The sequence below is a fragment of the Xenopus tropicalis genome, chromosome 2, assembly GCF_000004195.4.
Source record: "Xenopus tropicalis strain Nigerian chromosome 2, UCB_Xtro_10.0, whole genome shotgun sequence".
NCBI classification, from domain to species: domain Eukaryota; kingdom Metazoa; phylum Chordata; class Amphibia; order Anura; family Pipidae; genus Xenopus; species Xenopus tropicalis.
This window is the reverse complement of record NC_030678.2, coordinates 47,491,694-47,515,106: the sequence shown is the minus strand read 5'-3', so window position 1 is coordinate 47,515,106 and position 23,413 is coordinate 47,491,694. Positions and strand designations below refer to the sequence as shown.

Genomic DNA, 23,413 nt, shown 5'->3' with positions numbered 1-23,413 from the left:
GAAATGATCAAAGAATAACGAAAAACCACCATGGGCTACGAGCACTCTGAATGAGGAATTCTGCTTAGCCCCTGATTTTCTGTTTACATGTGGAGAGAGTCACAGCTCTGTAATAGGCAGCCGTTTATCAGGCAAAAAGGACAGCAAAGGCAATATTAAAGGGAAACTAGCAGCTGCTAATAATATGAGTATATGGACACTAAACTAGCAACATTTTTAAATATTTTACCCCTTTACTGTTTGTGTGCTATTTCTTTCACTTAATAATTTACACCTTTCCAAATGTTACATGTTAAATATTTATATATACTATGGTGTAAACAGGAGAAGTCTAAGACAATTTGCAATAGGCCTTGCAATAGGCAGGCACAGGTAGCAAATTTACACCTGTTCAAAGGAATGCTGTGGATTTTAGGAAATCCTCAAGCAAAAACAGAAAGAAAAGTACCACAACATCTACAGCCACATCTTACTATTAACAGCTCTATAATAATTGACCTTCCATCTTTGTTTAACCCTATGTGTTCTTCAACATGTGGCTCTTCAGCAGTCTCTGCCAAAAACTTCATGTCAGCAACAGTCAGATGCCTTGATTTGTACTTCAGTAACTGCCGCAGTGATCATATGCATTTATCCAGTTTTGTGGATTAGTAATGGTGGACCACATTTTTGCAGTTCAAACAGTCCTAAAGTCACAGTTGTATGATTGATAGAGCCTGCTGTTATCAACTGATTTCTCCTGCTTCTTAAAAAATGGAAATAAAAAGTGTTTCTATTCCGCAATGTCCCTTTAGATGGTAAATTGGATGAAAATTGTTTTTTTAAATTAAAATAATAATTTTCAAAACAAGTCCTTTTTATTAAGTTCATGCTGAGCAAAAGTGCATTATTATTATTTTGCTTTATTTCCGCAATACTTTAGAGATTATACATCAATCCCTGTACCAGTGGGTCTGACAGTACTATGGCCCTGGGTTTGATTCCACCCTGTGCACTGAAACTCATCTGCAAGGAGTTTGTATGTTCTCCCCAGGTCTGTGTGCATTTTCAAGCATATTCTAGAATGAAACAAGCAAGTTACCTGCTTCCTATAGGGACCTTAGACTGCACTGGGGCAGGGGCTGATGTGAATGATGTACAATCTATGTAAAGTGCTGTGGAATATGTTGGTGCTATATAAACGAAGGATAATAATACAGCTATGGGATATATTATTCGGAAACCCGTTATCCAGATATCTTAGAATTACGGAAGGGTGTTCTCCCATAGGCTCTATTTAAATCGAATAATTCACATTTTTAAAAATTATTTCCTGTTTCTCTGTAATAATAAAACAGTACATTGTACTAGATCCCAACTAAGATATAAGGAATCCTTATTGGAGGCAAAACAACCCTATTGGGTTTATTTAATGTTTCAATGATTATTCAGTAGACTTAAAATAAGGAGATCCAAATTACAGAAAGACTCCTTATCCGGTAACAGGTGCCATACCTGTATTGTAACACTGATTAAATAAAACTCAAGCTTAGAACAGCTTGATCTGTCCATGGTGCTGAAATCCAATGATGATAGACTTTAAATAAAGAAGCCACTTCTAAAAGTAATATAAACTGTAACTTTCTATTATGAATGAACTTTTCCACTGCTTTTAAAATGACATGAATAAGTCTGTCTCTGCACTACTGTTTCTAATGTAGTAGAAGCCAGCTGATTAAAAGACCAGAGGGACATTTGACTTCTGTTACATTGCTTTAAGAGAAAACAGAAAATAGTTGGAGATTCCCTTTAATGAATTTGTAAAGAGAAATTATGTAATAAAGGGCTGGGAAACTGCTAGGATTTGCTTTGAGATTAGGCTGCGACCATGGAAGAAGTATGGTGCAGAGTGCGGTTTGTACCACAGTTTGGACACAAAATGTCTATAGGTAATCCTCCAGTAATTGCATCCACTGCTTTGTGAGACCTAATAGTTTAGACATAGCTTAAAATGAATTGTCTTTAGAAATGTCCATTGTTAAGAACAGTATAGATACTGCCTAAATAAAATCAGCTATATTGCTTCTCTCAACTGAGTTATCACTACAGGGACTATAGAGATTAAATGGAGCTGCTTCTTGTTAATTGTCAGCCCAATTAGGGGCACCAAGATTTCAGTGGTGTAAAGCACATTAAAAACAGAAAACTGCTGTTCAAGAGTTACAAGCAAGTACCAAAAGCTTTTAGATGAAGCAGAAACAAGAGTCCATGTCTAGGTAGAACCCAATAGGACCCTTATGAGCTGAACTTTACAATGGATGTGCACAGAATACAGTAGCTCTGTAGCAGAACTTAGTGCTAAGTGTAATGCACACTAACTGGCGCACCTTTGCTCCCATTATTATCAGCCTGGGATTTAGGTCTGGACTGGGATTCAAAATAAGCCCAGGCATTTTAAGTACACAGAAGCCAAACAGCCCCCACCACATTACTGTGAAGAATCCCCAGATTGCCAGTCCGTTTCTGCTTGTTTTTTTGTCCCATATTAATAAACAATCGCTCAGGTAAAAAGTAAAATAATTTTCCGTCATCAATACACCAAGCAGTTGTACAGTTTCTGAACAACACTTAAGCCCACTCACCACAGAGAGCAATTATATGGCTGCTGTCTTCATGAACAAACTTCCTGGTCACCGCTTCCTCCATTATCTGTTTCACCTGAAAGAAACAAGCCAGTTTAGCCGGACATACAAAAGCAAACTTTATTCATCAGCAATCAAAAACTATAAAGCACATTCAAAACTACAGTGGGGGTGTCTACGTCCATAAGAATAGCCCTGGTTATTAAAAACAAGGTATTGCAAATCGATGTTTATAAATGTATTGTACAATGTGTATTGTATTGATTATTGGACACAGGGTAAGCACCAAATACCACGGAAGTACTCAATGCAAATGGAAATGTCATGTTGTTATAAAACAAATATTCATCTTTTTAGTTTTATTCTCCTCAAAATTTGGGTAGGAAAGAGGGGATATACCTTGCTAACCATTTAACTGGAATATACCAAGTGCCTTTATAGGAAATGATAGATTGATTTATTTGCTTAACTACATCCTTTGTCAGGCATGTAACTGCTCTCATTAACCAATTACGTATCTTAGCAACCACAGAATTAATCAATTTACAAACCAGCAGTATTTATAAGCAGGACAAAAACTCCAAATGGCAGATAGCAGATTCCTCTAACAGACAATTAATAGCAACATTACATGTATCCAGCTTTGCTACTCTTGCTCCCTAATAAATAAGCACGATTCACTAGTTAATTGTTCTTCTGTCCATCTACTACATGTACTGAAAGGAAAACAAAATAAATTATTTTTATGGTTTATTTTGCAATTGCAAATCTTGTGTTCTGCATACGTACTGCTCTGGCAAGGCAATGAGTGATAATCCGATTGCAAGCTTATGGGGCACTCCAGGGACAAATACAGTCTATTTGTTCCTGAAAGCTTTCAATGTAATTTAGACATTAAAAGACCTGTTTAGATACACAGACTACATTAATTTTCCTTGCTACAAGATTGGCCTACATCTTTTAGCAAGTCAACCATGGTACTGTATAAATGTGCTCTTGTAGTTTTGTATCTGTGTATTAAGACTTTTCTGGGTGTTGGACTGTTTTGGGGTGTAATTGCACTCGTTTTTAACCTGTGCATAAGGTGAGTAAGTTCCGTACTTATGCATTTTTTTTCCTACTAAAAAATCATTCTTGTATCTTGTATCTATTACTGTTTTTCATGGTAGCATTAGCATTTTTCAGGAAATAGCACCTCTGGGATAATCTCAATATAACAAGTTAATTAAAGCATTTGTATAACAGGATATTATAAAGATTATCATTTCCAGATATGCATATAAATCTAACACACATGTGACATTAGGTGGGATCTATACACAGGCACCAAAGGCTTTCTCCTTCAGAGAAAGGGCTGTGTCTCCCTGTGAGAAGGGTCACTTCTCTTGTGAAAGGATCCTTTCTCTTAAAACCACCCAAACCCAAAAGGTAGGTGGCAATAATATTTGGTTAGGAGAAGAAAGCAGACACAGCACCCTAGTGAAACCTCATTAGATGCAAGTTAGTGGTCAACTTGAAGTCTATAAAACTGCGCTAGAGATGAGCTGTAATAAAAACAATCCTTTTACACATCCAAGGCTTCTGAGGAAGTAGAGAGGCCACGAAACGCGTCAAGGGTAAGATCCACTGGTGTACATGCATTTTTCAATTTTTAAAATGACAGAATAAAAGGATCCTGTTTTTACAGCTCCTCTCTAGTGCTCCGCATTTTTTATAGACTTTAAGCTGATGGTATGGCCGTCTGGGATTCAGCCAGAGTTCCCATGATTTAATATCTGTTTAGCAGTGTTATAGGGGCCCAGTAACATCTAGTTACACCACTGAACATTTCTTTCTTTGGTAACCTGTAACAACACTGCACTAGCACCCCCTGCTCCCACGCCTGTTGGTACCTAATACTAGATGTTGTTTTGTTTTTGCTGAATAAATCTTCTCCTCTTTCTGCTGCTGTTACACAGTGTATATTTCCACATACTCAGATACATGTTTTGTGTATAATTCTCTCCCACCTTTAGCATGCCTACAGCAGAATAAACAGTGACAGAATCTGGAGTTTGTCTCCTCTACACAGATCCTGGCCATCAGTTCGGGGAGATTTTCTCTGCCCCTATGACAGATTTTCTCTTTACAAACATGTCTCTGGTAAATGTCAGAGCAGCTGCTTCTTGGAAAACAAGGAAGACTGTGATGTCAGTGCATTCAGGGACTTGCTTTGCTATTGATCCATTAGCGGCCAGGGCCAAAGCATCCCAGATGCTCCTCATGTTACAGCTATGTCCTTGTGACCAAAGAAATGCAGCAATTCATAAGGGAAATCCCGCACCTGCACATTTTGCACTGTTACAGTGGCTACTACTGCCTGGATTTGGGTCAGAACCAATGCTTTTCAGACAAGAAGTTTTATGGTTGCATCCAAATTCTTTCCCAAATCTAGTGAGAAGACACCTTATAAATGTGGTAAAAAAAGGCAGGTTTTTCAGCAGATGAGCTATGTTTTCTGCACAGCCATTAAAAATTCAGTCTGCCCCATCACTTAAAATAAACCTTCTCCCACTTACATAGGAAAAGAGAAGATAAAGTCAACTTGAATGTGTACGTGCAACAAACAAACAGAGCCCTAGATGTTACATCTACTCAAGGCAAAGGGCAACTCCATGGCTTCCTTGCATACACATGCCCTGTACTTGCAGAAGGGACTCACCTTCTTGGGCAAGGAGCAAGCACAGGGGAATGTAAATGGAGGCAAGTACCTTTGTGAATCATTATCATGTACTCAGTTTAGGCACATGTTTGTAGTTTAGCTGGCATTCATACATGAGCCCCAGGCTGTCCTTTCCAGTCAGTTTATTAGCACTATCAACTAACAACTCCTATTAACCAATGTGGTCATCCACCTGCAGTAAGGATAACAGAGGTAAAACTTTGATTTGGTTGCCATGGGTTACTGCACTAGGACATTCTCCCCTACTTTTGTTCTATAAAATGGCAACCATGGATACAAATGGAAAGAAACCTTCCCCCAAATCAAGATCAATATAGTAGGTACTATCCCTTAGTTGCCCGTACCCGACACTTGCCAACCTGACCCAGCAAGGCACCTTTATTTATAAACCCATGCCTTAACTACTCCATCTCTGATGTCACAAAGGGGGCGGGTGGGGAAGGTGTGCACCTATAAATAGAAGCTGCCAGAGGCGGAGGTGGGACAGACTAAGGTCATGGAGGTTGCCCACTTGCAACCTGCAAATCCTGTGAGAATGTCAGCCCAAATCTGCCCGACCAATTGGTCCTGTGGGTTTCGGGCCGGTGCAGTTACTACCAAATAAAGCCCCCTGTAAGCTGACAGTGTGCATAGAGGCTGCCTAATAGCCAATCTTAGCCCTTATTTGGCACCTCCATGAACTTTTATGATGCTTGTGTTGCTCTCCAAGCCTTTTTACATTTGACTGTGGCTCACGAGTAGGAAAGGTTGGGGATCCCTGCCCTAAATTATGAAAACTACCTAAAGTCAGAAAGAGAAGAAGAAGCCAAGAAGCTAAATGTTTCTCCAGGCAGATAACGTGAATTGTTCATTGCCTCCTCTCGGATGCTCACTCGGAAGCTTGTTATCATTCATAGTTCCCTCCTTCAGAGCCAAAGGACTTCTTCTTTTATTAAATATACCTGCTGAACCTCTAGCTGTTCTGTTTATAAAGACAAGATTATTCTCACCAATCTTTTCCTTACAACCACGGTGGGTAGCTTCCCTCTCCTGGGGCCAGTACTATCTTACACACATGGAAGATTAATGTTGCAATAATGGGTTATTGTGCTTTTGTGGCTTCAGGTTTCTCACAGATCCCATTAATCACACCACTGGGCAGTGCATGTTGGTTAGTACCAATGTTTGCGTAGCTTTTTAATATGTTTAAAGTACTCAAGAATAATGCTAGGCTTCTAACAGGCAGTGACTGGAAAACTACACTGATAAAACAGCAGTAATTATTATCTCCTTTGCTTTTTGATATGATTAGTAAACAGTTTGTGTTGATAGCATACTATTTACTGTCAGTCTGTAAAATAAGGTATTTCCTCACACTGCAATTCACCTGATTTCCTATAATTAGTGCCATCAATGGAAAGATGTAATGCAATTACAGCGAAATGATGTGTGTTTACGTCACCAATCCAAACCTCATGCTGTTCTATAATTACTGATACAGGTCAATTTTTCCTGCTTGTCTGCTGGTGGAGGCTCAGTGGTTCATTTCATGGTTTTATGTGGGTGGAAGGATATTCTTCTAATTAGATTAAGGAATATGCAACTGTGACTATTTTATTCTGCAATGGCTTTGCAAAGCCTCCCAGCAGGGGTCGTTTGCATTGCAGAATGCAGAGCATGAAATGCAAGCAATCGATCATATTGTTTGCACTTTGCACACTTTGTTCTGTTAATACAGAATGGCTTCAGGCCTCTGCCTGACTGAGAGTTAGGTAGGGTTGCCAACCAGCCAGTATTTGACCTACCTAGCCGACAACCCCACCTATAATCCCTCCTCAACAGCAGATTACCCCCTTTTATATAAATGTCAGCTTCTGCCCCGCCCAACCCTAGAGTTGGGGAGTAGCAGGAGGTTTAGGTGGCAATGGGGCTCTGTAAGGACAGAGCTTGCCTGCTCCCCCTGACTCTGCTCAGATATCCCTGGGCCGCTAGTGCTTGTTCGATGATCATGAAGTGGTATGCTCTTGCCACACCTTATCACTGTAGCACTTGTGCACAAGGGAAATGTAAGTGACCTCTAATGTGTAATATCCTGGGAAAAGACCAAAGTGATTACATTGCTTGTAAACTTGTCTTGCACCTCCTTGGCCAATCACCCCCTGTAATATAGGGGTGTTTAAAAAAAAGTTCTGAATGTTCAGATTTTGTAAGTCTATTTCGGAAAGACTCTCTGATTGTGTGTCTTCTAATTTAAATTGGGCCTGTGCCAAAGTTTAGGAGTGTAGCCATCAGATCATTTCAGGATGGCTTCAGTAACATCTATTATTTGGTCTTTAGGGTTCCTGACCCTTTAAATCAGCACCATTTTGTAGAGGGGTATGGGTGTTATTTTATATAATGGTGATGCCAAAAGTGCCAAATGTGAGGAACATAATGTACACAATACCACAATCAATGTTATCAACTATGCAAGTGTCTACAGCTGGAATTGTCAATATATGATGCTACAACTTTTGGTTTTCTTTGCAAGCTGGCTTTTGAAGGACCTGCTTGAAGCTCAATTGATGGAGAGGCAAAAAATTACTACAATATACTGTATACTGACTTACATCATACAGAATGCAGCATGTACACTATGTCAACAGGAAAACAAACCATGTCCAGCCAAGCTACCAAGATACCAAGCGAGTGAAAAAGATGAGTAAAAAAATTAGTAGTAGTAGCTGGTAAAGAGTAAGTTGGGAATACATGATAAGGCGGTGGGTGAAATAAGGATGATCTGATCTGGTACCCAGGCCAAAGATTGGATAATAATGGGGACCTATGACAATGCAGTGGAAGAGTACCACATCAACATGCCAATGCAGTCCCCAGGCAGGACCAGGGGCCCCTATGCAATAGCCAATAAGCAATCCATCTGGAGGGAACAAGCCGGCAGGTTTTATTGGCCTGTGCATGGCTTCTTTGCTTGGCAGTCCCATCAATCATCTTTTACAGTTTCATATACCTACATGAATATTACTAATGTGTTGAGTTTGGTATTTTGGTCGTTTATACCAGCGTTTTTCAGCCACTGTTCCGCGGCACACTAGTGTGCCGCAAGATGTTGCCTGGTGTGCCGTAGGCAGGGCCGCAATTTTTACTTTCAAAAAAAAAATCCGGGCCCTGTCATTGGTTGCGCCCCGTGTGTACGGGTGACGTCAGTACGCACGGGGCGCAACGTTATAAAAGGGCCTGTGTGCGGTCGCGTGTAGGCAGAAGTGCAGAGGCGGCGAGCGTGAGGGGAAGATGCTGCTGAAGCCACCAAAGAGCAGAAGTAAAATGCTGCTGGGCACCAATGTATTAGGGGGGGCCATGGGGCACACTGACTTATGGGGGCACTGCTGCTGGGCACCAATGTACTAGGGGGGCTGGCTCTTGGCACCAATGTACTGGGGGGCACTGCTGCTGGGCACCAATGTACTAGGGGGGCACTGCTCTTGGCACCAATGTACTAGGGGGGCACTGCTGCTGGGCACCAATGTACTAGGGGGGCACTGCTCTTGGCACCAATGTACTAGGGGGGCACTGCTGCTGGGCACCAATGTACTAGGGGGGCACTGTTCTTGGCACCAATGTACTAGGGGGGCACTGCTGCTGGGCACCAGTGTACTAGGGGGGCACTGCTGCTGGGCACAGAGTTAAATTTTTTAACATTTTCTAATGGTGGTGTGCCTCGTGAAGTGTGCCTTTGCCCAAAAAAGGTTGAAAAACACTGGTTTATACATAAAGCATGTGAGATAAGGGATGTCTAATAGTATATTTGTTTGGCTCATGTTAACAAAAGGTGTAAAGGTACTCCCACTTAAAAGGTCAGTATGTGGCTAGTGGTGCCAGAAAGATTGACAGCCTTTGGCTGGATATCAAAAATTGACGTAAAAATAAGACATATTGCATGAATAAAAATAATAAAACTTATTACTGACATCCCTATCCTGCTAACACTTAAATGTGTAGCTAATAACCAATTTTAGAGTTACTATCTCAGATGCTGTTATTTCTTAGAATTAGTCATTAATTTTACCCAATAATACCTTGGCTGTATAATCCTCTTGCTGTTAAAGAACATATTAGCATAAGTCTTCCCAGGTGAACGTCAGCTCTGTGGCTATAAACTGCACACGGCCACATTAACCTCCTCACGGAGTCCTGAGAAAATGCATTTGGACAGGGCCAAGAGGAGTCAACTAATAACCCTCACGAGGAAAAAATAGGCAGCTTGACAACAGGCCTAAGGACAGACGTCAGGAGGGCCAGTAATGAAATTAACATATATAGGTATTCGTGATGAAGCTTCAGCTCAACAGAATGAATCACAGATCAGAAATGACTTTTCGTGACTCACAGATAACAAAGAACTAATCTGTTTTTTATGTAAAAAGAAAACAAATATTTCCACTCTGGGAAATCTTTTTATTCCTTAAATGATGTAGCCAAATAGAAACAACATTACGGCAACAGGCAACTATTAGAAAGAACATGTGTGTGTCTCATTATGTCTACTCAGTAGGAAGATAGAGAAGGCCAAGTCATTCTACCAGAGCTTTCAAACCCCCCTACACCCATTTTATCGGGAGTTAACTGATTATGGTGGTTCTCCCCCGGTCTCCCGTCCCCCAGTAGCATTCTCCCAATTTTAAGAAATTCCCCCAAAGTCCCGCAGGTAGTGCTTTCCATAGAAATTACATTTACATATAGTTCTAAAGCCATGAAACTTCTATATTGTGAGTTGATAAGAATTATGTTTTCTCTCATTATGCAGTACATTATGCAGACTCTCCATTTAATCGTGCAGGCAAACTGGCTCCTTATGGAACGACGAGAATCCCATTTCCAGTTATATCTGGTGTGACAGCAAAGTGGAAAACATATGAGCCTTTATGATCTCTATGACAGCTCCATTATCATATCAGTTTAGTGATTATCCTAAGTGACCCTGTATGAGGAATGGATCATACATCTTTCTATATGAATTTGCTGGACAGATGAAGAAATTTCCCATGAACCCTAATTGGGACATGTCAGGGTTCCAGCTGGGAGATTTTTGGCTCTAACTAATTAATCCACAAATGTGACTGCAGAGATGCGCCAGGGGTGACAGTTGTACGGTCTTTCACTAGATCCTGAAATGAAAGTCTGGATTATAACAATAAATTATTATTACTGTTATTTGGAAAGTACTAACATATTCCACAACATGAACAACAAAGAGCTGTATACACTAAACAAACATATTACATACAAAAAAAACCTGATATGGCCCTACATAAAAAAGCTTATGATACTTCTCTCCCACTGCTACCCCTCCACTTACTAGAAGCAGGAGTACTCTGAAGAGGACCCCCTAACCCAGGGATCCCCAACCTTTCTTACTCGTGAGCCACAGTAAAATGTAAAAAGAGGATTTCATAAATAACTACCTGGTTTGGGGGCACTGAGAGCAACATCCAAGGGGTTGGTGAGCAACATGTTGCCCCTGAGCCACTGGTTGGGGATCACTGATTTAGGGGCTTCTCTAACAAGCCATAGTAAATAGCTTTTCCTGTCTGGTGATACCCCTAAGAAAATCAGACTTTGATGAAATGTCTTGGGCTGGGATCCCCAACCTTTCCTACTCGTGAGCCACAGTCAAATGTAAAAAGGCTGCCAAATAAGGGCTAAGATTGGCTATTAGGCAGCCTCTATGCACACTATCAGCTTACAGGAGGCTTTATTTGGTAGGAAATCTTGTTTTTATTCAACCAAAACATGCCACCAGATCAGGAATTCAAAAATAACTACCTGGTTTGGGGGCACTGAGAGCAACATCCAAGGGGTTGGTGAGCAACATGTTGACCTAATCCAAAACTTGAGAGATTTTGCATTTACTATTACAGAAATCACCTTCAAGGCAGAGTAAACTCCCCTTTTAAGAACACTGTCAACCCAACTGTAATTTGCAAAAGATGATTCATTATAATTTGGGCAAAGCATTTGTGGTGTCTTTGGTATTTGTTTGAACCTAAAAAATGAAGTCATAATGAAATAATAATTCTTCACTCAGCTTGCTACAAAATAAAATTATTGCTATTAGTACTAATGAGCCTTTGGCAGGAAATCATACTCCATTGCTTTCAAAGATTAAGCCACAACAGAGGTGCTGCGTGGCACAGAGAAGGCATCAGTATGGGCACCACTGATCTTAAGGCTGTGTCCCCCATGCAGCTGGATATACACTGCCAAATGGCTCACTGACTCAAAGCTGTTACATTGGCTTCAAATGAGCAACCAGCATTAACATGTATGATATAACTGTTTCATGGTCTGGGATCCTGGCACAAATCTTAAATTGGCACGTTGCATAAGTAAATATTTAAACTGATTTAACCCTTTTACTGCCAGCCATTTTGGTCAAAGCGGAACTTGTATTGCCAGACAGTTTTTGAACATTTTGCACTGTTTCACTTTAGGGGCCTTTCCTCGGGGGGACTTTTAGTTTACCAAGGAAAACAATATATCGTTTTTTTCAGAACAACCTAAGCTTTCAAAATATGGTAGAATTTTTGTGTAATTCCAATTCTGTAACAAGATATAGGCTTCTAAATGTCTAAAAATGCAAAAAAAATCAAATTTTCCATAATATAATCACACATACTAGAAACAAAAATTATTTTATGCACGAATATACAACTGATTTGGAAAGTCCCATGTCTCCTGAACGTGCCAATACCAAATATATATAGTTTTATGGAGATTTCTCACTTGTATAGGTCAAAAACTCCCAGCAGTACATTACCAAATTCCCAAAGCACTGCTCCAAAAAAACTGCATACTTTGGATTTCAAGGCCAAAATTCCACTAACAGAAGGTTTATCCCAGAAAATTGTACATTTTTGGAAAGAACAGATTCTGGGGAATACAGAATAGGCACAACTGTCTGTCTACTCCAAACTATCAAGTCGCAATGCTTTCCTAAAGTTATTGGTTTTTATCAAAATTTGTGATTTTTTTTAAAAATCGCTTCAAAGCTTCTAGTCTATAGTATCTTATCTCCTACAGGTCATAAAGTAACCAAATAAAACACCCTAAATATGAATGCCTGGGGTCCACTGAACAGTTTGATGCCCAATATGTATAGGTTTACCTAAGTATGTGGCATGTAGGGGCCCCAATGTGAACATACCCCATATGAACTGTCATTTCTGTCATTTCAGCTTCTGCAAAATCAACACATTTACATCATTATATGTGGGATGAAGCTAGTAAAAAGTACGCTCACCCCAGAAAGTCATATATTTTTGGAAAGTACACATTCCCCCGAATCTAAAATGGGTACCCATGTCTTTCTACTCCAAAGTACCAAGCCGCACAGCTTTTCTAAAGTTAGCAATTTTGATGACATTTCCAAAAATCCCCTCAAAGCTTCCACTTTGAAGCATCTTATCTCCCACATAGCATTAGGTACCAAGATAAAACACCCTGAATTTGAACGCCAGGGGTCCACTGAACAGTTTGATGCCCAATATGTATAGGTTTACCTAAGTATGTGGCATGTAGGGGCCCCAATGTGAACATACCCCCATATGAACTGTCATTTCTGTCATTTCAGCTCCTGCAAAATCAACACATTTACATTATTATATGTGGGATAAAGCTACAAAAAAGTACGCTCACCCCAGAAAGTCATATATTTTTGGAAAGTACACATTCCCCTGAATCTAAAATGGGTACCCATGTCTTTCTACTCCCAAAGTACCAAGCCGCACAGCTTTTCTAAAGTTAGCAATTTGATGACATTTCCAAAAATCCCCTCAAAGCTTCCATTTTGAAGCATCTTATCTCCCACATAGCATTAGGTACCAAGATAAAACACCCTGAATTTGAACACCAGGGGTCCACTGAACAGTTTGATGCCCAATATGTATAGGTTTACCCAAGTATGTGGCATGTAGGGGCCCGAATGTGAACATACCCCCATATATACTGTCATTTCTGTCATTTCAGCTTCTGCAAAATCAACACATTTACATCATTATATGTGGGATAAAGCTAGTAAAAAGTATGCTCACCCCAGAAAGTCATATATTTTTGGAAAGTACACATTCCCCCGAATCTAAAATGGGTACCTATGTCTTTCTACTCCAAAGTACCAAGCCGCACAGCTTTTCTAAAGTTAGCAATTTTGATGACATTTCCAAAAATCCCCTCAAAGCTTCCAATTTGAAGCATCTTATCTCCCACATAGCATTAGGTACCAAGATAAAACACCCTGAATTTGAACGCCAGGGGTCCACTGAACAGTTTGATGCCCAATATGTATAGGTTTACCTAAGTATGTGGCATGTAGGGGCCCCAATGTGAACATACCCCCATATGAACTGTCATTTCTGTCATTTCAGCTCCTGCAAAATCAACACATTTACATTATTATATGTGGGATAAAGCTACAAAAAGTACGCTCACCCCAGAAAGTCATATATTTTTGGAAAGTACACATTCCCCCGAATCTAAAATGGGTACCCATGTCTTTCTACTCCAAAGTACCAAGCCGCACAGCTTTTCTAAAGTTAGCAATTTTGATGACATTTCCAAAAATCCCCTCAAAGCTTCCATTTTGAAGCATCTTATCTCCCACATAGCATTAGGTACCAAGATAAAACACCCTGAATTTGAACGCCAGGGGTCCACTGAACAGTTTGATGCCCAATATGTATAGGTTTACCTAAGTATGTGGCATGTAGGGGCCCCAATGTGAACATACCCCCATATATACTGTCATTTCTGTCATTTCAGCTCCTGCAAAATCAACACATTTACATCATTATATGTGGGATAAAGCTACAAAAAAGTACGCTCACCCCAGAAAGTCATATATTTTTGGAAAGTACACATTCCCCCGAATCTAAAATGGGTACCCATGTCTTTCTACTCCAAAGTACCAAGCCGCACAGCTTTTCTAAAGTTAGCAATTTTGATGACATTTCCAAAAATCCCCTCAAAGCTTCCACTTTGCAGCATCTTATCTCCCACATAGTGTTAGGTACCAAGATAAAACACCCTAAATTTGAACGCCAGGGGTCCACTGAACAGTTTGATGCCCAATATGTATAGGTTTACCTAAGTATGTGGCATGTAGGGGCCCCAATGGGAACATACCCCCATATGATCTATCATTTCAGCTCCTGCAAAATCAACACATTTACATCCTTTATGTGGGATAATGCTACAAAAAAAGTACATTCACCCCAGAAAGCCATATATTTTTGGAAAATACACATCCCCCCGAATCTATAATGGGTAAATATTTCTTATTGCTACAAAGTACCAAGCTGTAAAGCTTTCCTAAGTTTGCAGATTTATATGACATTTTCGAAAATCGCATAAAAATGTTGCAATTTGCCGCATTTATCTCTCACAATTTCTTGATAAAGATCAGATAAAGACAAATCACCCCAAAAAGGAACACCAGAGGTCTACTGAACAGTTTGATGCCCAATATGCATAGATATACCAAAGTCTGCGGTATGTACTGAACCCAAAATGAAAATAGCGCATAAGGATTTCTCGCCTGCCAGCTCAGCTTTTGCACACAGAGCCCCCTGTCAGTGTATTATGTGCCAAAACTTCCCCTAACTATACAGATCCCCCACAAAACCATATATTTTTGGAAAGTACACATTCTGACAAATCCAACAAGGGTAAAGAGTCCTTTCTACACCAAAGTACCAATCTGCAGAGCTTTCCTAAATTTATTGGTTTTTATGACATTTCAGAAAATCGCCTAAAAATGTTGCAATTTGTCGCATTTATCTCACACAATTTCTTGCGTACAAAGGCAAGTCACCCCAAATAGGAACACCAGAGGCCTATTGAACAGTTTGATGCCCAATATGCATAGATATACCAAAGTCTGCAGTATGTACTGAACCCTAAATGAAAATAGCGCATAAGGATTTCTCGCCTGCCAGCTCAGCTTTTGCACACAGAGCCCCCTGTCAGTGTATTATGTGCCAAAACTTCCCCTAACTATACAGAGACCCCCACAAAACCATATATTTTTGGAAAGTACACATTCTGACAAATCCAACAAAGGTAAAGAGTCCTTTCTACACCAAAGTACCAAGCCGCAAAGCTTTCCTAAAGTTATCGGTTTTTATGACATTTCAGAAAATCGCCTAAAAATGTTGCAATTTGCCGCATTTATCTCACACAATTTCTTGCGTACAAAGGCAAGTCACCCCAAATAGGAACACCAGAGGCCTACTGAACAGTTTGATGCCCAATATGCATAGATATACCAAAGTCTGCGGTATGTACTGAACCCTAAATGAAAATAGCGCATAAGGATTTCTCGCCTGCCAGCTCAGCTTTTGCACACAGAGCCCCCTGTCAGTGTATTATGTGCCAAAACTTCCCCTAACTATACAGATCCCCCACAAAACCATATATTTTTGGAAAGTACACATTCTGACAAATCCAACAAGGGTAAAGAGTCCTTTCTACACCAAAGTACCAATCTGCAGAGCTTTCCTAAAGTTATTGGTTTTTATGACATTTCAGAAAATTGCCTAAAAATGTTGCAATTTGTCACATTTATCTCACACAATTTCTTGCGTACAAAGGCAAGTCACCCCAAATAGGAACACCAGAGGTCTACTGAACAGATTGATGCCCAATATGCATAGATATACCAAAGTTTGCGGTATGTACTGAACCCAAAATGAAAATAGCGCATAAGGATTTCTCGCCTGCCAGATCAGCTTTTGCACACAGAGCCCCCTGTCAGTGTATTATGTGCAGTAACCCCCCCTAACTATACAGTGACCCCCAGAAAACCATATATTTTTGGAAAGTACACATTCTGATGAATTCAAAATAGGTAAAGTTATTTTTGTACACCAAAGTTACACCTGGCAAAGCTACGCTAAAAACAGATCAGGAACACTTATATAGGGATAAAATGTGATAAAACCACAAAAATTGTGCAAATCAGTGAAACAACAAAATAAGTTACATGACAGTGTAATTAGTGGCCAGAATATCTGATCCAATAGTTACGCTGTCAAAATAAACAGTTTTTAGGTAAAGAAAATAAAAACAAAGTGGTAAAATGAAAAAAAAAAAAAAAAAAAGCAAAACAAAAAAAACCAAAGTGTTTGTGTATACATGTGTGTACATGTGTAAAAGTTGTGTGATAGTGTGTAAGTGTGTATATGAGTGTAAATAAGTGTATAAAAGTGTGAAAAATGAAAAAAAATAAAAAAAATAAAAAAATGCTAAAATGTGTGCTGTAAGTGTGTGTAAATGTATGTAAGTGTGTATAAATGTATGTAAATGTGTGTATAAGTGTGTAAAAGTGTTTAAATGCAATAAAAAAAAAGTCCTTACCTGTTCCTGAAGACCCGATCGCCTCCTTCCTCATTTGGGCCGGCGCTGGGGGAGAGGGAGGAAGCAGGAAGCAGCAGATGCGATGCGATCGCGTCTGCTGCTTCCTGGAGGGTCCTGCGAGCGATTGGCTCGCAGGACCCTGATGACAGCCCCCCTGGCACATTGCCCAGGGGGGCTGTCATTGTTAGAAGCCCTCTGCAGCGGCGGCACATGCCGCCGCTGCAGAGGGCAGCGCTTAAACGCCAACGACGTATGAGACACGTCGTTGGCGTTTCAGCCCTTTTACTGCCAGCACGTATGCCATACGTGCTTGGCAGTAAAAGAGTTAATGTTTGCTGAGACAATGGGACATTTTCATCAAACAGCAAAAACAGCATTCACCATAGTTTACTTCCTACATCTCTATTCCAAGTAGGATCCATTTTTCCTATTTAGTTCCATGTTTGGATCTAGGACTATAGGATTCCTGTGGTTCTTGCACCATCTTGCTAAAAAGAAGCAGAGCCACAGCAAAGTCATGTATGTGAAATGGAGTGCCCACAAGGTGCCCTTTACATGGCAGACCCAAACGCCCACCATTCACTTCCAGACACAAATATTTGCAACTCCAGAATAGGGAGCAAAATCTGACTGCTGCGGCACAGTTTGCTTGCACCATATGAAGCACAAAGTGAAAAGTGATTTGTGCCACTATTATTGTGTTTTGTATTTTTGCCAGTAATTGTAAATGAGCCCTCTGGCAGTGTCTTACTGTATGGTTAACTGAACTCTATTTACCAAACATATTAGGCCCATCCTAATAATTACATAAGCTTTATCTCTTTTATAAATGTCAGGTCTCTTATTACTGAACTGCTAATAATATTTGAGGTGTTTGTTTACATTTTATAGATGAGAGGTTTGTAGAAGGCAGATTTAGAACACAACAGAAGAGCAGTGATACAATTGCAGCATTTAATGGGGTCAATCATCTCTCCACTAATCCTCTTTTTCAATTATTTTTTTTTGTTCGTGATGAAAGGAAATATTAAGAGAAGCATTTCATATAATTATACTCACGGTACCACTCTATCTTGCATACCTTGTGTTTTAAAAGGTTTCCTTACATTTCTTTTAGATACTCCTGTAAGGCACCAGTCACAGCCCATCCAGCAGAGGCACCCACATTATCACATTAGGGCATATTTATCAAAAGGTTAATTTAGGACTTGTCACTGTTCCTGACTTCTCCAAACCACTTACCACACTGCCAATGCAAGCACTACAATTCATGGGTATCCTCCAGCATTACTTGGACATTGTGCACTCTATGTAATGTGTAACTATTGTACAATAAAAATAAGGTGAATACTCCTACATGATGATTGGAGTTCTTGTCTCTATTGACTGTGGAGACTAAAAGAACCTACAATGTGGACACATTGCCCTTTTGGCTCAGCACTGTACAAGGGGGCCTGGCTGGGGAAAGGCAGGAGTGGCCAAGATGCCCTTGAATCATAAGGGATCCAGGTTGGCATCTCTGACACTAAGAAGGGCATCTGCAGATGGTTTTTAGTTTGAGCAGACTGACTGTGATCTCATGACTGTAGGATGCTCTGTTGAAACTGCCCCCAAGGGGCCATATTTGCACAGGTAAGCCCAACCCAATCTGGATATGGAGGCTGTGTTTAATCTGGCTCTGGCATTACCAACTAAATGCTGGAAGAATACACTCACACACTCAATACCATGGTTCTTTTTAACTACACAATGAGAACAAATCATGTTACATGCACCATTGTAAGACAATCAGGCTAGTTGAACAGTTGATGGAAATGAATTCCACATTAATGTCAAATCAAGTAATATTGCAAATTTCTGACTATTAAAATACATCTAAATATTCCATATGTCTCAAGGTTTCACATTTATGAACCTGCATAAGCAAAGCAAACAGAGGCTGCAGTTCATAATATTGTCTTTTCAGAAGGTTTAACTCTTCCACACAATTACAGTATGGCTGGCATATCACCTTTGTGGTTTCCATAGAACCCTGTGGAACTCATGTACCCTGAACTATATTGTTAGCTAGAGAAAAGAATTTCATATTACATTTGGAGGCCAAGACCATGAATGCACAGATTGGGACTTCATCTCATCAGAACATTATGTGACCTTCATCTATACTTAGAAATGTGCGAAAAAGGGATGCTCTTTAAATTATCCTCCAAACCAAGGACATAAGGGAATTACAGAACTAGTTTTAAAAATCATCTTATATCTCCAATCTGTTTAAAAACCTGAAAAAAATTGTTTCACAGCACAGAAATAATATTTGTTTTTCAGAAGATATAGACTCATTTATACCAATAGATCCTAAAACAGGGGTTCTTAACATTTTACTCAAAGACCCAAATTAAGTTTGGGAGTCAGATTTGTGACTCGTAATTCGTTTGAAATTAATTAGGAACCTTATTTATTATTGATTATTGGACCAGGACATTTAATTTTATTAAAATGTGAGGGGGGTCATGGAAACTGAATAGCGCTTACCCCTGTGCAGCCTATCGTTCCCATTCAACTGAATGGGAGCCACCAGAGGCAATCATGGGTGCTTTTCAGCCAGCTAAAATACTAAAATTATTATAACATTCAAATAAACAACTGAGTGCCTGGAGTTATGCTTGTGCAAATTTACGACATTTGGACCTATGACATGTTTGGCATACTACTAGATACACTCAAAATATTTGCTTATTTATTATAAACTTGGAATCTAAAAACCTTGGAATGCTGAATAACACCATAAAAAACTTGAATGCATCAAGTTTGTATTCTACTCAACCTTTTCAATGGGTCTACACACAATTTAAAAAATTAGAAAAGCTCAAACAAAAAAAGTTTGAATTGCAGCAAAAATTCAAACTCAAACATTGATAAATCAGCGCTGTAGTCTATTCCTAGGACCCAGACTCTCTTTTGTCCAGCTGTCAATTTCCTTACTGGGATATTTGCCCAAATGACTGCGGGGAAAACCAGTTGTCCATGAGTTTGATATCATCATGTTGGTCTGAATTATGTTAATTATATTTTTTTGCAAAGTTTTTTAATAAAAACTTGAAAACATCCAAATGTTTGACCTGATATTGTTTGTACATTCCTACTGGGCATAAGTAACACACGGGCACTAAAGGTAATTTATATACCTCCAGCTGTTGGCGATGTGGGAACTGCATTGTAACAGCTGGACCTCCTGGCAAATGATCTTTCTGCTTGTAGAGGACCTGGGCAAATAGTCATCTGCATTTAACCTGAGTCTGGCAAGCAAAAAGCACAACACAAGCCGGGTACACATAGACCTGACCAAAACAGATGTGTGTACATGCCACTTGCAAGAACAGAGAAGGACAGCAAGAAACGGACGCCACCTGAATAAATACTTGATAAATTCATTGTCCAGAAAGCTCCAAATTACGGAAAGCCCGTCTCCCATAGACTCAATTTTAATCAAATAATTCAGAATTTTAAAAATAATTTCCTTTTTTTTCTGTAATAATGAAACAGTACCTTGTAAATGATTCTAACTAAGATATAATGAATCCTTATTGGATACAAAACAATTGATTTTTTTTAGTACCTTAACTTAAGGTATGGAGATCCAAATTACAGAAAGACCCCTTAACCAGAATACCCTTGGATAATGGGTCCTATACCTGTACCTTGTTACTGAAATTAGAGGAGAGATGCAATATAAATACAGCAATCACCATCAAAACAGCACTCGGGAGCTCATGAAATAAACTCTTCTGTCCCAGAAAACAAAAAGTATGGAAATTATACGGAAAACCCAAACAATAGCAAACAGTTGTGGCCTCAGCATAAAAATAAAGTTATTGAGCTCATGTGGCTGCTCTGGGAAAACTTCAGCAGGGCTCAGTAAGCTGAGAAACACGCTTTCCAGCTAACATATTCTATCGCCCACACACACACACAAGAGCAAACTGAAAATGAGCCACATTTATAATAACTACAAAACAGAATAAATGAAACTGAAAACTGAGAAGGAAAATTTAAAGCAATGTGTCACTAAGACTGGTGTGAGCAGTCACTACAAAGCTCCATCCCTTCCTGCATTCAGTATAACCAAACATAAATATGTAGGCACAGAGTTTGACTGTGTCCGGCTTCCAGTGCCCCAAAACTGTTTAGCCTTCTGCACTCTGTCACCCACTCTGTCACCTAAATATATCATTGAATTTTCAGCTACTCTACCTACCATAGTTTTACGCTTACACCATTTCTGTCCAATCGAAGGGCCAAAAGCAACATGAAACCCTTCAGCATTTTGTTATGGCACCTGAAGCTATCTGCGTATTTTAAAAGATTTCTTTTGAAATATATAATTATTTAACTAGCACCTGACCTACTAACACCCTTCTCTATTCTATAGAAGTGGGGCAGCACTTGACAAAACTGTCAACTACTGTCAGTCATGAAGCACTGAAGTCATTCTATAAAAAGGGTGTGCGTTCTGTATCATAAGTAGCAGACTGGGAGACGTACATCCTTTAGATAGGCTCCTCCCCTTTACCCAAACATCCACAGACTAAGGCAGCAGGTGCTACTTATATAACTAATCTCATGGAAGCCTAAAAGCCATTGGGAAGCCCTCAAAAGTATTGCTATTGTCTGCAACCTGCTTGAAAATTTTATGGCATCATCAGTAAATATTTGTTTAGGACACATCTGTCACAGGTGGAATTAGTAGATCAATACATAAAAGCCTCATGGGTTTCCTCTTCATTTCATGCTTTTCTGATTGTGCAGGTTATCAGCCTGAAGCAGAACCAAAGACAGCAGCCCCTTGCATGGTTGTCACCCATCAACCTTAGAACTCCTTTACTCTTTAATGATCCCTAGAGTTATTCATTCTCCCTTCAGGTTTTCCCACTCTCCCATTTGGGTTTCTTCACTATCCCATAGTTCTTAGGGTTCCATTGAATGTAAATTCAACCTTTAAGGCTGTTCATACCATTGACTGACAGATAAAAGTGCAACCCAATGGAAACTTGCTACATAATGACCAGCACTGGAAGAACTAGAGGTCCTCTAGTCCACGTAGAGTAAAACAAAGGGAATATCAACAACAAGAAACTAGTGACACATGAACAGTCACAGCAATAACTGCATCCTTGTGTGCATATGGTACCACTGGGAATAGTACTGACATTCCATTAAAAATAAAATATCCTTGTACTGTAATGCCTTTCATGCTTTTAATGGAAGCTTCTAAAGCAGTTTGAAACCCATAGCATTAATTAAGGAGGCTTACTCATTCCCTGTGCTTTGGCTTAAAATGATCGTAAGACCACTTCACCTAATGTGAGAGTAGCACTAGATGGTGTTCTACAGCCCTAAACAGCTGAGTTACTAACAATGATTTAAGTAAAAATTGCACTTTTTTTGCGTGTTAAAATATTTTTTCATTTCTTACTTTTTTTTTAATATTTTAATTTTTTCAAATTTTCAGTGCATATAGAAGCCTTGTTTGTTACAAATATAGTTGCATCAATAATTATATAATGAAAAATCGCAATATCTATCATGTATTTCCCATTTTTATACAAACTTATAGTTTCTGACGGGGCATCGCCCCTTTAACTTATTTTCCACAGTTCCCACGCTATTATCACTTTTCATTTCTTACTTTTAAGACAAAATCATTTCTATGCATCTTGCTAAAGAATTTGTTACATTTCCTTCGAGATCTTCACCTAAAAGTGTTTGACTGGTCTAAAGCGGCAAAGAGAAATTATAACCTATGGCAAAATTATATCAAGAATTCCAGTCGCCAAAAACTTGCTAAACCAGAATACATACATTTCCTTCCACCAGCCATATAGGGGAAAGAAAAATATCTGAATGCATAGTTTCATGAGTAAAGAGTTGCAAAAAAGGGTGAACTGTTTTTTTTATTCAAAAAACAAAAATGGCATTGTGCTCTATCAAAGCAACAAATCTGTAAATATTCCAAGGAAAAAAACAATTTGGAGTGGCACTAATGTTCTAGCAACTGCAGAAGGTTCAGCAGAAGATGAGCAACTTAACATGAGCACATTCTGAATGCCAGAACTTTTTTTTTGTTTGCTTCTCTTCTGGCTCTGAGTAGAAATTTCTGATTCAGTGATTCAGTACTACTTTAATAAGTAATGTGACAACTGTGCCAAAATTCAGTTTGCTACATCTAAGCCACTTTGGAATGTTATTACACTGCTAATGATTGCATGGAAATAGTTCTAAAGGAAGCGCATGGCCTTTCCCTCAGCAGCCCTCATATAAAATGAGCAGGAGCAGCTATGAATAACTATTCTACTCTGTTGGGCTCTCATAGACCTAAAGTGGCTCAGCCTTGAGTTGGTTGTACTCTGGCAAGAATAAAAATATTCCTATACCAACATGCAATGTTCTACTACGACATAAAGTAAGATGCTGCACTTACTGTTGGGTTACCTGAGAACAAATACTTCATGAAGAAGTTAACAGTAATACTAAATGTGCTGACAGTAAGTGCCCACAGGGGCTGCTCTTTATGTCTAGGCATTCTTTCCCCATTGGCTATATACTGTATCACTACGTCACTTGTCATGTTCATATATTAGTATGCTTGAGAGAATTCTAATAATGTCACATTTCTCTGTATGCTTTT

At 39.4% G+C, this 23,413-nt stretch overlaps 1 protein-coding gene across 2 annotated transcripts in view; it reads right to left on the bottom strand.

Moving 5' to 3' along the window:
• Nucleotides 1–23,413, bottom strand: part of sgsm2 (small G protein signaling modulator 2) — a 177,191-nt gene that overhangs the window by 115,991 nt on the left and 37,787 nt on the right. For both annotated transcript variants that reach the window (XM_002935293.5, XM_031896765.1), the window contains exon 2: nt 2,622–2,697. In XM_002935293.5, coding sequence (XP_002935339.2) covers nt 2,622–2,697 — 76 coding nt within the window. The remainder of the gene's footprint in view (nt 1–2,621; nt 2,698–23,413) is intronic.